This window comes from Elephas maximus, chromosome 15, assembly GCF_024166365.1.
Source record: "Elephas maximus indicus isolate mEleMax1 chromosome 15, mEleMax1 primary haplotype, whole genome shotgun sequence".
Taxonomy (NCBI): domain Eukaryota; kingdom Metazoa; phylum Chordata; class Mammalia; order Proboscidea; family Elephantidae; genus Elephas; species Elephas maximus.
In genome coordinates, this window is record NC_064833.1 from 43,985,351 (window position 1) to 44,002,880 (window position 17,530).

General features: G+C 41.1%; 1 protein-coding gene across 3 annotated transcripts in view; it reads right to left on the minus strand.

The window, feature by feature from the left end:
* The window catches only part of MATN2 (matrilin 2), a 181,010-nt gene that overhangs the window by 49,406 nt on the left and 114,074 nt on the right, over nt 1-17,530 (minus strand). For all 3 annotated transcript variants that reach the window (XM_049853537.1, XM_049853536.1, XM_049853535.1), the window contains one exon: nt 1,078-1,200. In XM_049853537.1, the coding sequence (XP_049709494.1) occupies nt 1,078-1,200 (123 nt within the window). The remainder of the gene's footprint in view (nt 1-1,077; nt 1,201-17,530) is intronic.

Here is a 17,530-nt window from a genome sequence, read left to right on the forward strand (position 1 = left end):
ATGTATTAGGATGAGTGTGGAAGTTAATATGTGCTACTAGCAGAATGTGACTCATCTGAATTCAGTCATAGAGCCACAGTGTTGTTCAAAAAAGATACATGGTTAAACCTTTGAAAACTCAGTCCTGCTATACATATTGTCGGGAAGGAGTGGGTGAAGAAGCGTACAGGAAAATATATCCCTAAACAGGAGCTCCAGAGAATTCTGTGAATGACAGTGTTGGGAGAACTCAAACAATTCATTGTATATGAGTGCGTATTGACTATGAGAATATTTCTGAAAAGATTCACAAGTGGCATGTTTTAAAAAGGCCATCTTTCTAACAAGACTAATTCAAATAACAGTTGTGATTTCTCTAGGATGATAAGTCTCAGAGACATTCATCTAGTCATTCATTCATTCAACAAATACAGGGCTGCACTTAGTCCAACAGCTAGGCACTCTGAGGTACTGGGGATTCAGCAGTGAGAAAAAGACAATAATTTCTGTCTGTATGAAGCTTCTGTTCTAGTGGTCTCTCGGGAACAGCCTGGTTTGAAGAGATCCTGTCTGGGTTCCATGGCCTGGAGCCCCGGTCAAGCCCCTCCATATGCCATATGACAGCCTCAGCACATCATTAATATCATACTGCTGACACCTCGTGACCTTTAAATGCTGCTAGAACACCCCAGCGTCTTACTTTTCTTCTTCCTTCATTTCCAGTTCTTGAAAGCCATGAAGTGTCCGATCTTATAGAACTGGAAGAAACCAGCTCCTTTTTCCAACCGGCTCTGGGATCAGCCATTTCTTTTGCAAATCCCAAATACAAAGCACAGGGTGAGGAGGAGGGAGGGTGGACCCTCATTTCAGATAGGTGGGAGCTATATGAGTCCAATGGCCAGACCTATTCAATCTGTAGAAATCATTATCCTCATAGTAGGATCAATAAGCCAAAAGGTAAAATAAAGGGCAGAGTCATGTTAGTAAACACGAATGCTGGGTAAAAGGATATCATGCTTAAGATTTGAAAGGAAAGGAAAACTACCTAGAGGGGCATTTAGTGGAACAAGCCATTCTCCAGCACCCACTGTGACTTACGTCTGCAGGTTTTCTTATCTGGATTCAGGGTAAACCCTTTCAGGCAACGGCAGGAATACGAATCATCTGTGTTGACACACTCATGCTGACATCCATGATTGGATGAAGCACAGTAGTCTATCTCTGGAAAGAAAGAATAATAATAAAGAGGAATAAAACAATAAATCCGACATATGGAAACCAAGGGGTTTTCAGTCTTAACTTTTCCTAAACAGGTAAAATCCCATGACCTTAACAAATAACACCACAAAGAAATCTCTCAATAAAGCTATTTCCATATTTAGGAATATGGCCTTCACCTTCCCCCACTCCTCCACCCCTCAGTAGGAAAACCTTCGTCCCTGACATGTTACAAAATGCATATATAACATACAACATGGAGGAACCTCGAAAACATTACGCTGAGTGAAATAAGTCAGACAGAAAAGGGTAAATAGTGTACGATCCCACTTACATGAAATATCTAGAATAGGCAAATGCAGAAAGACAAAAGTTTATTAGCGGTCACAAGGGCTGGGGGAGAGGGGAGTTACTACTTAAGGGGTACTGATTGTCTGGGGTGATAAAAACTTAGAAACGGATAGTGGTGATGGTTGTACAACACGGCAAATGTAGTTAATGCCACTGAATTATACACTTAAAAATGGCTGAAATGGAAAATGTTTTATTATATACATTTTAACACAGTAAAATAAAAAAATACTTACGCAACAAATGAGTTTGTGAATATGCTTTCTTGTCTTGGTTCATCTAAGAGCTATCAAAATGGAATTGTGTGATTGGGTGGTGTTTGCCATATTATAGACTGGGAAGAGAGAGCTTAGCTGAGTGCTTTATGGTTTTTACTGTACTTTAATTAAGACTAATAAACCTTCTCAAAGTCAAATTCCAAACCATTTAAACTCCTCAAACATCAAACCAAACAATAGGATACAAAATAATTTCTTAGGAGAAATAGTCCTACGAGTGAAAGCTATAAATTTCTAAGTTCAAAACATGTTACTTGTTACCTCCTTGAACTCAGCTGCGTATCAACAAGCTCTCTCACGTCAAGTTTCACAGTCGAAGAATGTGATTTCTGATCTAAGTATACATTAATTTAAACCAAAGTTGTTGTGAGTTGCCATCTAGTTGGCTTCAGCTCATGGCGATCCCATGTACAACAGGACAAAATGTTGCCCGGCCCTGCACCATCCCTACGATAGCTGGTACGCTCGAGTCCATTGTTGCAGCTATTGTGTATTTGGAGTGACTTCTCATCTTCCAGCACTCTGTTGGACAATATTCTGCTGAGATTCCACAGGGTTTTCATTGGCCAATTTTTGGCATTAGATCACTAGGCATTTCTTCCTAGTCTGTCTTAGTCTGGGAGCCCTTTCGAAACCTGTCCAACATGGGCGATGCTGCTGGTATTTGAAATACCAGTGACATAGCTTCCAGTATCATAACAACATGCAAGCCACCACAGTATGAGAAACTAACGGATGGTTGGTGGGTAGTTTTATTAGATATTGCCAAATTCTCCTGCGTAGGTGTTTTACTACTTTACATTCACACCTGCAACGTGTGAGATTCCTAAAAGATTCTTTTAACTTGAAAAAAAAAAAGTAAAAGTAGCTAAGAGATAACTTTAGGGGAAAAAAGTGATGAAGGGGACTTGCCTTATAAAATATTAAAATGAATTACACTATTTCTAAATAAAAGACAAGGAGCCCTGGTGGCGTAAAGATTAAGTGTTCGGCTGCTAACAGAAGGGTGGCAGTTCAAACCCACTAGTGGCTCCCCAGGAGAAAAGACTTGTCAATCTGCTCCCGTAAAGGCAGTCTACTCTGTCATATAGGGTCGCTATGAGTCTGCATTGACTCAATACCATGCAATAACAACAAATCAAATACTACAGTACTGACTGAAGAATAGAAAAGCCAAGCGATAGAACAAGACAGGTAATCCGAGTGCCAACAAGCACTTCATTTGTAATAAAGTCTGAAAGCATCATAATTCAATGAGGAGAAGATGAATTATTCAATAAGTTATTTGGGGGAAAATTGTCTAGTTGCACAAAAGTAGTAATCTCATTTCTTGCCTTAAAGTGGAATAATTTTCAGATTGATCATAAAATTAAATAATCAACAAAAAAACTATAAGAAATAGAAGTGACTAGGGATTTTTAGGGATAGAAAAAACCTTTCTATGCATAAAAGCAATGTATAGGCTACAGATTAAAAAATATATATTTATTTAAAAAATATGTTAAAAACTTTTAAAATTTTATTATTTTTTAATTTTTAAAATTTATAAATTTACATACATTTTTACTGCCTGGAAGTTAAAAATTTCAGATACATAAAAAATTTTGAATATGATAAATAAATGGTAAATACAGAAAATTATTTGCCATAAATGATGACACAAAGATTAATATACTTTATTATATTAATTATTTAATATTTTATGGGCCATGTACTGAATATGCATTATCTCATTTAATTCTCAAGACAATTTAATGATAGGGATTAATATTATCTCCATTTTGTAGGAAAGGAATATAAAGCTTTGAGAGATTAAGAGACTTGCTCAAGTCACACAAAAATCTGAACCAAAGTCCTTCTGACTCTGAAGCCCATGCTAACTACAGGTAGTCGGAGACTTAGAACAGGGTTCTGTTCCAACAACTCTGACAATCCCAACAACTCCTTTGCAAGTTAGTTGTGACATAATCAGAATACCTTTTTTTTTTTTTTTTAAGTTTTCATTATTATTGCCTTTCATTATCAGTATCTTTATAAATTTGATCTTTATTTGTCTTTGGGGGTTGTAAACATCACATATAAACTTACAGATAATGGTAGCATCGGCAAGTTACCTGCTGCAACACTGTATGTAGTACGTACTAATAATACTTTTAGTACCAAAAAAAAAGACTGTAATTAAGTTCAGTTTGTCATAACTTGAATACATCATAAGTCAGGGACTACCTGTATTATGTTGCACAGTTAAGATTTCAGCAGAGAAGGAGTCAAGGACCTAGACATGGACAGACAAGTCACAGAAGAAGAAATAGGGATGTCTAATAATTATATAAGGAGCCCTGGTGGTGCAGTGGGTAAGAGCTTGCCTGCTATCCAAAAGGTCAGCAGTTTGAATCTACTAGCCAGTCCTTAGAAACCCTATGGGGCAGTTCTACTCTGTCCTATAGAGTTGCTATGAGTCGGAATTGATTTGATGGCAATGGTTTTGGTTTTGATTTAATAACTACATAAAAAATGTTCACCCCCAAATTACAAAAGAATGAAAAAAAGAAAATACTGTTTACTGCTCATTCATTCATTCATTCATTTTATAAATATTCTCTGAACATCTTCCAAGGGCCTGGCACTGGGGATCATTAGTAAGGATTTTGTCTTTAGGGCCATTATGTTGTTGTTGTCTGCCTTTTAGTCCTCAGTGCCGCTGAGTGGGTTTGAATCACCAATCTTTTGGTTACCAGCTAAATACAAATGATTTGGGCCACCCAGGGACCTTTAGGGACATTACAGGGATCCCTTATAATCTCTTACATTGGAGGGGATTATTTACTAATCAAATAATCTCACCAATAAAAAAATACACATAAATTGTGATAATTAATGAAAAGGTCATCAAAGGCATGATTAAAAAAGCAATAAGAAAAAAATTTCTACTACCAAATTAGCAAAAAATTGTAAATGGCCTCCATAAAACATTTATGGTACAGTAAAAATGGTACAAAGTTTTTGGGAAGTAATTTTGGAATATGCATCAAAAGCCTTAAAAATGTTAATAGCCTTTGACTAGTAAACTTCCTTTTATGTTTCGTTCCTAAGAAAGTGACCAGAAATGCAGACAAAGATGTACATACCAGGGCATGTATCAAAACACAATTTAAAAACAGCCAAAAAGCCTGTTGAACAAATTATAATATATACATATGATAGAATATTATGCAGACATTAAAATGTTTTTGATAAAGTTTAAGTGGCATGCAAAAATGCTCATTATTTGATGCTATACACTAGGAGCTCAACTCTATAAAAATATATCCATATGTATATGAAACAAGACGGGACAAACATCTGCCAAATGGGTATTAAGTATGGCTATCTCTGGGTGATGGCAGTACAGATCATTTTCATTGTATTCTTTAGAGTTGTCTTACCATACAGTTTTCTACAATAAGCACATTACTTTTGTAATCAGAAAAAGTATTTAAAATAAATATACACATTCCATAATTGTGAAACTAGTTGCCATGGAAAACAGCAGAAACAATACAGAAAAAAGAACTGAGTGGGAGGTGCCCAGTGATTTGGAGAAGAACATAATCAGAGAACATTGCTGGGAGCAATATGTATAGCTTCAGATGTCTATATTCAAAACACAAAATACAGGCAATAAATAAAGTGAGTCTGGGATCTCAATACAGAGCTATGAGCTCACTGATATCACTGGACTGTGAGGAGACAGAAACTGTTTGTCAACTGTGGTTAGAGCAGGCTATATACTCTATACAAGTGGTTTTCAAACTTTTAAGCCTCTAAACACTTTGTTCAAAAGAAATTTTACCTAGAAGGGCTAATAAACAAAACAGTTGAAGCAGAGTTCTTTTCACTGCTGCAGGGCAGTGAATTACTTAATATGGCCCTTCTCATCATACATGGAAACCCTGGTAGCATAGTGGTTAAGTGCTACGGGTGATAACCAAAAGGTCAGCAATTCAAATCCACCAGGCACTCCTTGGAAACTCTATGAGGCAGTTCTACTCAGTCCAAAGGGTCACTATGAGTCAGAATTGACTCGACAGCACTGGGCTTGGTTTTTTTTTTTTTTTTTTTTTTTGTAGCTACCCATGGTCTTGTGACTCCTACAAAATGATTGGATGGGACTATGCAAATAAGGTATTTGTGGCCCACTAAGGGGATTGGACAGATGCTAATAATTCAAATAAGGTGCACGGAACCTTTGTGGGAGGGTGGGACTATGCAAATAAGGCGTAGAGAACCCTAACAAGGGGATTGGTCGGTTTTGTCATCCCCCCACTGGGTTTAAAGGGAGCCAGTCCCAGAAGTGGAGAGGGAGGACCTCTCTACCACCAGGAAGAGCCGGGAGTGTAGCATGTTTTTTGGACCCAGGGTCCCTGCGCTGAGAAACTCCTAGGTCCTGGAGACAGAGAGAGCTGTAACATTAAAGAAGGCACCAGACAACGAGAAGTGGTGGCAAGCATGGCAGAGAAATGGCAGCAGCAGAACCATGAGACTGCCATGAAACAATGCAGTGGGCTTCTTGGCCCACGAAGTGAGGCAGCTACAGTGGGTGTGCCCAGGGGCGGATTAACCAGTAAGCAAGGAATGCACGGCTTAATTGTGTTTATTTACTAATCTGTGCACAATTTCACATGGGTTTCACCATATCTTTGAATGTGGTGAAAAGCAGGTAAAACTGCACTACAGAATAGTAAGTAAGCATAAGTAAGTCCATGCATACCTTACTTACTGGGTAATCCATTCCTGGGTGTGCCAACCCAAAGAGTGAGTGTCTTTGAGCAGGAGGCTTGCTGGCAGAGTAGGGTGCCTCAGGGCATTTAGTGGAGCCTCCCGCTCACTGAGTGCTGTGCGAGAGCTGAGCACCTTTAGCCCAAGTCTTACTGGCAGAGTGGGATGCCTCTGGGCATTTACTGGCAGAGCTAAAGAATTTTGTAACATTCAGTCAGCCAGGGCAGAGGCCGAGCTGCTGAGGGGCCAAGGGCCGAGGGGCTGAGAGAGAGGCCTAACTGCGCACGGCCGAGAAACCGTCCTGACAGAAAGACTATCCTGAGTTGTTCCTGATCCTGAATTGTAACCTGTTAGTTTCCTAATACCCCACGTGTCTGTCAGTTTGTTGTACTGTGGGGGCTTGCATGTTACTGTGATGCTGAAAGTTATGCCACTGGTATTCAGATACCAACCTCGAGTTGCAATAGTGAAGGATTCCATGGGAAAAATATTAAATGACGCAGGAAGCATCAAAAGAAGATGGAAGGAACACACAGAGCCTTTACACCAAAAAGAATTAGTCGATATTCAACCATTTCAAGAAGTAGCATATGATCAGGAACCGATGCTACTGAAGGAAGAAGTCCAAGCGTCTTTCTCTGAAGGCACTGGCGAAAAACAAGGCTCCAGGAATTGATGGAATATCAATTGAGATGTTTCAACAAACGGGTGCAGCGCTGGAGGTGCTCACTCGTCTATGCCAAAAAATATGGAAGATAGCTTCCTGGCCAACTGACTGGAAGAGATCCATATTTATGCCTATTACCAAGAAAGGTGATCCAACTGAATGTGGAAATTATAGAACAATATCATTAATATTACACGCAAGCAAAATTTTGCTGAAGATCATTCAAAAATGGCTGCAGCAGTATATTGACAGGGAACTGCCAGAAATTCAGGCTAGTTTCAGAAGAGGACATGGAACCAGGGATATCATTGCTGAAGTCAGATGGATTCTGGCTGAAAGCAGAGAATACCAGAAGGGCGCTGACCTGTGTTTTATTGACTATGCAAAGGCATTCGACTGTGTGGATAACGTTTTGAAGAATTGGAATTCCAGAACACTTAATTGTGCTCATGAGGAACCTTTACATAGATCAAGAGGCAGTTGTTCAGAAAGAACAAGGGGATACTGGTTGGTTTAAAGCCAGGAAAGGTGTGTGCCAGGGTTGTATTCTTTTACCATACCTCTTCAATCTGTATGCTGAGCAAATAATACGAGAAGCTGGACTATATGAAGAAGAACGGGACATCAGGATTGGAGGATGACTCGTTAACAACCTGCGTTATGCAGATGACACAACCTTGCTTGCTGAAAGTGAAAAGGACTTGAAGCACTTACTAATGAAGATCGAAGATCACAGCCTTCACTATGGAATGCACCTCAACATAAAGAAAACAAAAATCCTCACAACGGGACCAATGAGTAACATCATGATAAATGGAGAAAAGATTGAAGTTGTCAAGGATTTCATTTTACTTGGATCCACAATCAACAGCCATGGAAGCAGCCGTCAAGAAATCAAAAGATGCAAATTGGGTAAATCTGCTGCAAAGGACTTCTTTAAAGTGGTGAAGAGCAAGGATGTCACCTTGAAGACTAAGGTGCGCCTGACCCAAGCCATGGTATTTTCAATCGCATCATATGCATGTGAAAGCTGGACAATGAATAAGGAAGACCAAAGAAGAGTTAATGCCTTTGAATTGTGGTGTTGGCGAAGAATACTGAATATACCATGGACTGCCAGAAGAACGAATAAATCTGTCTTGGAAGGAGTACAAGCAGAATGCTCCTTAGAAGCAAGGATGGTGAGACTGCATCTTACATATTTTGGACATGTTGTCAGGAAGGATCAGTCCCTGGAGAAGGACATCATGCTTGGAAAAGTACAGGGTCAGCAGAAAAGAGGAAGACCCTCAACGAGGTGGATTGACACAGTGGCTGCAACAATGGGCTCAAGCATAACAACGATTGTAAGGATGGTGGAGGACCGGGAAGTGTTTCATTCTGTTGTGCATAGGGTCGCTATGAGTCGGAGCTTACTCAATGGCACCTAACAACAACAACAACTTCCCTAATAAACCTCATAACTGTGAGTATGGTCTCTGAGTTCCGTGTGGCCATTGCAACAAAAATTATCAAATCCAGCAGAGAAGTAAGAGTGCTGCGGGAGGGGCCGCTGGTGTCAGAATTGGTAAAAAGGTTAAAGAGAGGAGGTATGTCTGACCTCCACCTCATAGGAATCAGCCTTGGGCTGATGTTGATCTTGATTCTCCTTCCCCCTTGTGAAGTTAGACGAGATCTGACACCAGGCCACCATTTTTACCCTTGAACTTAAGGTAGAAATGTCTGAAACCTCGTCAGCAACCTCTCTCCCTCTCTCCTCCCCATGTGAGTTCCCTAGAACACAGTTTGAAAAACACTCTTGAAGCAAAGGAAACACAACTGTTAAAAAGAATGATGAAGTGGTGCTGGATCTTTGGAAACTCACAACTGTAAGGGCAAACGCATGCTGGAGACAGTTGAGCATAAGACTATTAAGAAACATAATGTAAACTGTGGAGTTTAGGATAGGCCACCTGGCCAGATGGAAGAAATGGCTGATGACGATGTGACTCAGTGTCAAAGCTGGCCTACGATGAAAAAATTTGAGAATGGATGAGGGTGATGGTTGAACAACATAATGGACATAAATTAAATTTGTTGAACTGTACATGTGAAGAATACCGAAGTGACAAATGTTTTGTTACATACATATTTACCCGGCTAAAAAAAAGAAGAAGAAGAAGAAAAATGGCCTAGGGCAGTGGCTCTCTAGAATCACTTGGAGATCTTTAAAAAATTCCAAAGCCCAGGCCACGCCCCATTTCAGTTAAATGACAGTCTCTGGGAGGTAGGACACAGGCACCAGTACTTTCTGAAGTTCCCCAGGAGAATCCAACGGCCAGACAAGTTTGGGCACTTCTGACACAAACGTCAGAGAGAATGGAAATGATGGATGACGTGAACTCTCTGGATTTCTGTTAGAATGTGTATTTGGCTAAAAATAGGACATCTTACAATTTTTTTCTCTCAGAGAGTAGAGGAAGGGACAAGTTATGGATTGATTTGTATCCACCCAAAATATGCATTGGAATCCTAACGCCTATTCCTGAGGATGTAATCCCATTTGGAAATAGGGTTTTTATGTTAATGAAGTCATATCAGTGTACAGTGTGCCCTAAACCTAATCTCTACTGAGTTCTAAAAAGAGCAGATTAGACACAGCAGCAAGGACAAACGGAGGTAATACAGATAACATACGAAGATCTCTGAGGAGCCAAGGAACACCGGACTACAAAAGCGGAGGCAAGGGTCTTCCCCCAGAGCTGATGAAACAGAGAAAGGGACACTTCCAGTAGAGCCAGTGCCCTTAATTTGAACTTCTAGCCTCCTAAATGGTGAGAAAATAAGTTTCTGTTCTTTAAAGCCACCTTCTTGTGATATTTTTTGTTACAGCAGCACCAGGAAGCTAAGACAGGACAATTGAACTGTTACTTTGGTCCTAATTTTTTTTTTTTACAAGGAGGAATGTGCATTGGGGAAATGAAAATGACAACAGCATGGGGAGCAAGGTTCTTTACCCAGGAGACTAAATTTTAAAAAGTTAGAAAGGAAAGGAAAGATGAGAAAAGAGAAAAAAACAAAAACAGAACAGGACCTCTTTCTGTGGCCAAGCAAGGAAGCCTATTTTAAAAGACTTGGGAAGCAATAGAAAGTAAAATTTTATTATCTATTACAAATCATTCCAGTAAGGGAGAAAATGGAAAACATATCAAATGAGCCACTCTGGCTGCACAGAATGCTCTCAGACTTTAATAGGGCACGCACCAAATATGGAAAGCAATAGATTACAAGGAATAGATAAACAAAAGAGAGCAGCGTGGCCTATAAAAATAGTGTCAAAGCAGCTAAAACTCAGCATATTAAGGGCAGCAAAAGACACTTCTCAGTTTCATTGGGGCTACGATAAAATGCTGATGGAAAGAACACAAAACTCTTCAATTATTTTTCAAGGAGAATAATTTTCAGGTCGGAAAGCCAAGAAGAAAGAAGGATGACAGGGTAGTAAAAGTCAAGATGGGCAAAGGGCATATGGAAGAGAATTTTCAAGGGGCTGTAAATGAAACCTGCAGACGATGAGAGCTCCCACACATTTTGTTTGACCAGCACAGGTTTTCCTTTAATTAAGTTTAGATGTCTTCAAAGGTGAGGCGAATGTGCTCCAGTTGGATATAACCCCTGTCACTCCTTATTACAATGGTTCTCAAACTTGAACTTGTACCAGAATCACCTACAGGGCTTGTTCCAACACAGATTGCTGCCCCCCATTCCCCCACCCCTGCCCAGAGTTTCTGGTTCACTAGGTCTGGAGCAGGGCTCCAGAAGTTGCATTTCTAGCAAGTTCCCAGGTGATGCTGATGCTCCTGGTCCTGGTGTCACACTTTAAGAGCCAATGCCCTATTGATTACACCAGCCTGCGCCATACATTTACTTTACCCACCTGACCTCATCTAAGTATGCAATCCTCTAGGTCTTATCTGTGAGTTAGCAATCCCTTAGGTACTAACTGTCCTGGCACAGATAAAGTCTACCCCTGAGAGAACTTGCAAATGCAACTGTGGAACTATAGCTAATGACTTCTGAGGAAGACTGAAGAACCAAGACATGGACTTCGGTGACCAACTGTCCCAGTTTGCCTCGGTCCGAAGGGGTTCTCAGGATGCTGAACTTTCAGTGCTAAAACCAGCAAAATCCTGGGCAAACAGGAATGAGTTGGTCACCCTAGAAAGACCTGGGGAACGGAAGCGCAAGTATACCTCCCGGACATCAATCATTCAAGATTATAAAAAAAAAAAAAAAATACAAGTGAGAGAATGAATGTGAAAGAGTCTTAAGTAGGAAAGTGTTTTAAAAATACGAGTTAGTATCAACACAGCAGTCAGAGAGAACCCGTTAAAAATCTGAAATCAGATCATAACACTCTTTGTTCAAAACCCTGGTACAGCTCCGAATTGTTGTTAGTTACCATCAAGTCGGTTTTGACCCACAGTGACCCTATGTACAACAGAACGAAACACTGCCCACTCTTGCACCATCCTCACAATCGTTGCTATGTTTGAGCCCAACGCTGCAGCCACTGTGTCAATCCATCTTGTTGAGAGTCTCCCTCTTTTTTGCTGACCCTCTGCTTTACTGAGTATGATGCCCTTCTCCAGGGACTGATCCCTCATGACAACATGTCCAAAGTATGTAAGATGCAGTCTCTCCATCCTTGCTTCTAAGGAGCATTCTGGTTGTATGTCTTCCGAGATAGATTTGTTCGTTCTTCTGGCAGCCCATGGTATATTCAATATTCTTCACCAACACCATAATTCAAAGGTATCAATTCTTCTTTGGCTTTCCTTATTCATTGTCCAGCTTTCTCATACATATGAGGCAATTGAAAATACCATGGCTTGGGTCAGGCGGACCTTAGTCCTCAAAGTGACATTTTTGCTTTTTAACACTTTAAACAGGTCTTTTGCAGCACACTTGCCTAATGCAATACATAGTTTGATTTCTTGAGCTGCTTCCATGGGTATGGATTGTGGATCCAAGTAAAATCTGACCCGACTGTTACCTCTCTGGATCTCAATGCCTACTACTGTTACCCTCTCACTCAATTCTAGGCACACGGCCTCCTGGCTGTTCCTCAACATGCCAGGCAGCACAGTTGCTGCCTCAAGGCCTTTGCCCTGGTGCTGTGTACCCTCTGACTTGAAGGTCTCCTCCCTCCCTCATCTCCTTCAAGTCGTTGAGACCATCCCCCCTCTATTTTTTCCTACTACACATACACTTGAAGCACTTTCTGAGGAAGATTAAAGACTACAGTCTTCAGTATGGATTACCTCTCAACATAAAGAAAACAAAAATCCTTACAACTGGACCAATAAGCAACATCATGATAAATGGAGAAAATAGGTTGTCAAGAATTTCATTTTACATGGATCCACAATCAATGTCCATGGAAGCAGCACTCAAGAAATCAAACAACGTATTAAGCAAATCTGCTGCAAAAGACCTCTTTAAAATGTTAAAAAGCAAGGATGTCACTTTGAGGACTAAGGTGCTCCTGACCCAAGCCATAGTCAATCACCTCACATGCATGCAAAAGCTGGACAGTGAAAAAGGAAGGCTGAAGAAGAATTGATGCCTTTGAATTATGGTGTCTGCAAAGAATACTGAATATACCATGGACTGCCAGAAGAATGAACAGATCTGTCTTGGAAGAAGAATGCTCCTCAGAAGGGAGGATGGTGAGACTTCACTTTGCTTACTTTGGACATGTTATCAGGAGGGACAAATCTCTGAAGAAGGACATCATGTTTGGTAAAGTAGAGCATCAGTGAAAAAGAGGAAGACCCTCAACAAGATGGATCGACACAATGGCTGCAACAATGAGCTCAAACATAGCAACGACTGTGAAGATGGTACAGGATGGGGCAATGTTTCATTATGTTGTACATGGGGTCGCTATGGGTCGGAGCTGACTCGATGGCACCTAACAACAGTAATTACACTCTTATGTTGCTCCACGGAGGCAGAGATTTTTGCCTATTTTATTTATAGTACGCCCAATGTCTAGAACAGTATTTGGCAGTTAGTAGGTTCTCAGCAAATATTTGTTGAATGAAGAAATGGTTATTAATGTTACAGAGTGTTTTGTGAGCATTTAGATGAGGAAACAGTGCCCATCAAAAGCCACATAGAGGTCACTAAGAACGGAAGAGAATTCTCATCCCTTCCTTGAGGTTTCCTCCACCAGGTTACCTAAAAAATTCCCTCCAGGAGGCTCTCAGTTGAGTAAGGCAGTCCTCGGGTTATGAACGAGATATATTCCTGAGTGTGTTTGTAAGTCAAATTTGTAGGTAAGTCAGAACAGGTGCATATGTTCTTATTTGGCCTTACTTTTAGTGCAAGAAAGGCTCAAAGCCTTTTCAATGACTTAAAAGCTGTATGTGTAGCAAGTGAAGGTGACTGCAATGAAGAATTTGTTGTAGGCAGGGATTGGTTCAATGGGTTCTAAGTGAAGGCAAATGTACGTAACATTAAAGAGCAAGTATGAGTTGTCTCTAAGTCAGAAGTTCGTAACCCGGGGACTACCTGTAGTCAGCACGATCTGGGTACTGATATTCAGCCACTTATAAACCCAACCAATCACTGTTTCATCTAGCACACATTTCTCCATCTGGTCCTTGGGGCTCTCATTAGCAAAATGGTCCAATGTCTACTGAACTCTACATAAAGTTCCTACCACATTTTCCATGCCAGGATAGTCTACTAAATGAGATTAAATTATTTTGATATGACTCATCCTTAGTGATCAAGGAATATGAGAGAAGCTCAATATGTTCTGTTGGCCTCTAAGCACAAGGAAGTAGGTTTCAGCTCAGTTTAAGGAATCACTTTCTATGACCAAGGGCTGTACAAAGTGGAATTGACTGCCATGGAATGTAGTGAGTTTCCTGTCAGTGGGGGTATTCAAGGACAGGCTGAAGGTTGGTAAGGTGGGGACACTGTAGTATGGGTGGCTGGGCCAAAACTAGGCTGAACCTTAAGGCCACTTCCAACCTGAAAGTCTTTAATTCATGCAGACAGGCCCACGACACAAGTAAGCGGCATATTATCGGCTGTAGGAAGATAGTGGGCTCAGCAGACTAGCTAGATCCGAGCCAGGAAGCCTGATGGCCAATACAGTATTTTTTAGCTCTTCGACTGCTAATTATGTATAAAATTATTTCTTTTTCCTGTGTTTCACTTCTAATGCAAGCACCAAATATTCATTCAGTGCCTTGTTGTTGTGTGCTGTCGAGTCAATTCTGACTCATAGTGATACTGTAAGACACAGTAGAACTGCCCCACTGGGTTTCCTAGGCTATAATCTTCACAGGAGCAGATCACCAGGTCTTTTTTCCCGAAGAGCAGCTGGTGGGTTCGAAACCACTAACCTTTCAGTTAGTAGCCAAGCGCTTAACCGTTGCACCACCAGAGATCCTTTTCAATGTCTAACTATGTGCAAAAGCATTCTATTTAAAAAATACAGATGAAAATGTCAACAAGTTATCAGGGAAGTCTGGAAAATAATGAGCATAATGATCTCAAAGTCAGTAAATGACTTTTAAAAAACCAAAAACCAAACCCATTGTTGTCAAGTCAATTCCGACTCATAGTGATCCTATAGGACAGAGTAGAACTGCTCCATAGGGTTTCCAAGGAGTGGCTGGTGTATTTGAGCTTCTGACCTTTTGGTTAGCAGCCAAGCTCTTAACCAGTGGGCCACCAATAGCCACATGCAAAAGTCAGTGTCCACAATTGACTTCACTCATCATTACAGCTATCAGAAAGGTTAGCTCAAGCATTATACTTGACACCCAGTCTCTTTGATACCAAAGACACAAATCCCTACACAATGGACTGAAGTCCTCCATTTATCTTTCTATTGAAAAGTCGCTGAATATTTAAGAGTGTCCTCATGCCCAGTTCAGCAGTAATGGTTTCAAATTAGATCTCAAAAAGTCTGTGAGTTGATGTTGCTTTCCAACCTTCTTCCTCTAAAAAATATTCAGATGAATTGGTAGCTTAGGGTAAGGAATTATAAAAGGTAATGCTTTTGTGAACACTCCCTCTATATTTTAAACTATGTTATTTGTTCAGGAACATAAAACTCAATTATGTAAATTCTGATTTAACCATAAATTAATTATGTTTGGAGAATCCATCAGCCATGCCGCAGGAGAAAGATGTGGCAGTCTGTTCCCATAAAAATTACAGCCTTGGAAACCCTATGGGGCAGTTCTACTCTGTCCTGTAGGGTGGCTATGAGTCGGAATCAACTCCGTGGCAATGGGTTTGGTTTGGTTTTTGGATATTACATTGATTAGTCTACCATTTTTTAGACAATAATTATACACTTACTAATTGGATTGGCTTTCAAATAAAGGATGACTGAAATTTAAGAAAATTGGGTATCTTTTTTTTTTTTTGCACGGTTATGAGAAGCAGGAAAACATTCCCCAAATTCCTCAACATTACAGCAGCAGCAAGGCTGGTGTGACTGAACCTAATGGGATGCCCTATTAATTACTAACAGGATGCCTGCCTTGATTCTGAGCTACTACCTTCATCCTGTGTTTCTGCCCTTATAACTGGTCCCTATTTCTCAGTCCTTGATCTTATCCCCATCACAGACCTGGAGCACTCCCAAGTGTCTCGGTTCTTTCAACCAGGCTTTTGCCTTCTTTCCTCAACTTTCCAAGTACTCTGGGTGTCTCCTTTCTCTTTCCAACCCCCTTTCAAAGTCTGGCTCTCTGCCCTTCCTCCAAGCATGGTGGGAAGGGGGCCCTTGTTCAAGGGGACACATCTCTCTGATGCTGACTCCTCAGCTTTCCCAGAACTGTTCTCTGAGTGGTAGGACAGGGCCCAGAGACAGATGAACTCCTGGGCTCCGTGCCTAGTTGGTGAGACCTCCCAGCTGGGTCCAACCCTCCCCTGACTCCCAGCCAAACCTCCTCTTTCAGTCTCCCTATGCTGCATATCTAGTTCCAGAGTCTAAGTCCAGGGCTCAGACCTCTTTGCCTGCACCATTCTGGGACTTTTAATTCTCCATGACCCCGAGGAATTCCGGGGTAGGAGACATGTTGAGCCACAGTACGGGGGTTCTGGTGTAGATCTGGGAACTGGGCTAGGGGTGGGGGTGGAAATCAAGTGACCCCAGCCAGGGAAAGAGTCCTTTAGAGGCAGGAAAGAGAATGGTCCTGGTACATGTTTTACTGTCAGCTTCATCCTAGTGAGACAACAGCCCCAACTGGTTTAGTCCAACTGATCTCCACCTTCCTGTAGCTCCTGCGGTTGGTTTGTCTGTATCATGCTGCGGGCCCTTGGTAGTATAATGCTTTGTATTGTGGCCAGGCTGCTTGGTGTGGGTCCAGCTTTTGTCTCTGACCAGCTTTCAGTATGAAGGCTGGGGCCGAGTCCTGAATTTTTTATGCACCTTTAAACTTAGCCCAGGAATATGCTCAATGGAGTCCCTCAGTAGTGCAAGGTTAACACACTCCGCTGATAGGTTGGAGGTTCAAGTCCATCCAGAGGCACCTTGGAAGAAAGACCTGGTGATCTACCTCCGAAAATCAGCCACTGAAAACCCTGTGGAGCACAGTTCTACACTGACACACATGAGGGGGAATCCACTTGATGGCAACTGGTATATGTGCAATAAATACTTAACTAATTTAAAGCTTTTGCAAGAACTCAGCACCAGGCAATTTGCTAAGTGGTGTATATGAACTATCTCATTTAGTTCTTGAGATGATGCTGTGAAGTAGGCAGTATTATCAATCCTTATTACAATGAAGGAAACAGGTTTAAATAACTTGCCCAAGATCATTCAGCTAATGCAGAAGAGCTGGATTTGAACTGGGCAGCTCCTTGGCAGCACATGGCCTCTGCCTTTGATGTGGAATACTTACTTGTCAGCCAAGCAACCATACCTTCCCAGGCCTTACCATAACTCAGGCTGCTACTTTGTAATTCAGAATATTCAGAAGGGAAGGAAGATAAGAAATATAGCAGTTCATTCATTCATTCACTTATTTGTTCAATAACCAAATTATCAAGCATCAACTGTATGCCAGGTATGTGCTGGGCATGGAGATCTAAAATATCCTGGTCTGGCCCATATCTTTGCACATATCTTTCCTCCTCCTGGAACCCCCCCATATCAACCTTCTTTGCCTGGTGAATGATGGCTCAGCTTTCAAGACTCAGACAAGGTATCTTCTCCTCCAAAAAGGACCTTGCCTTATTCATTTCTGTTGGCCTGTGGTAA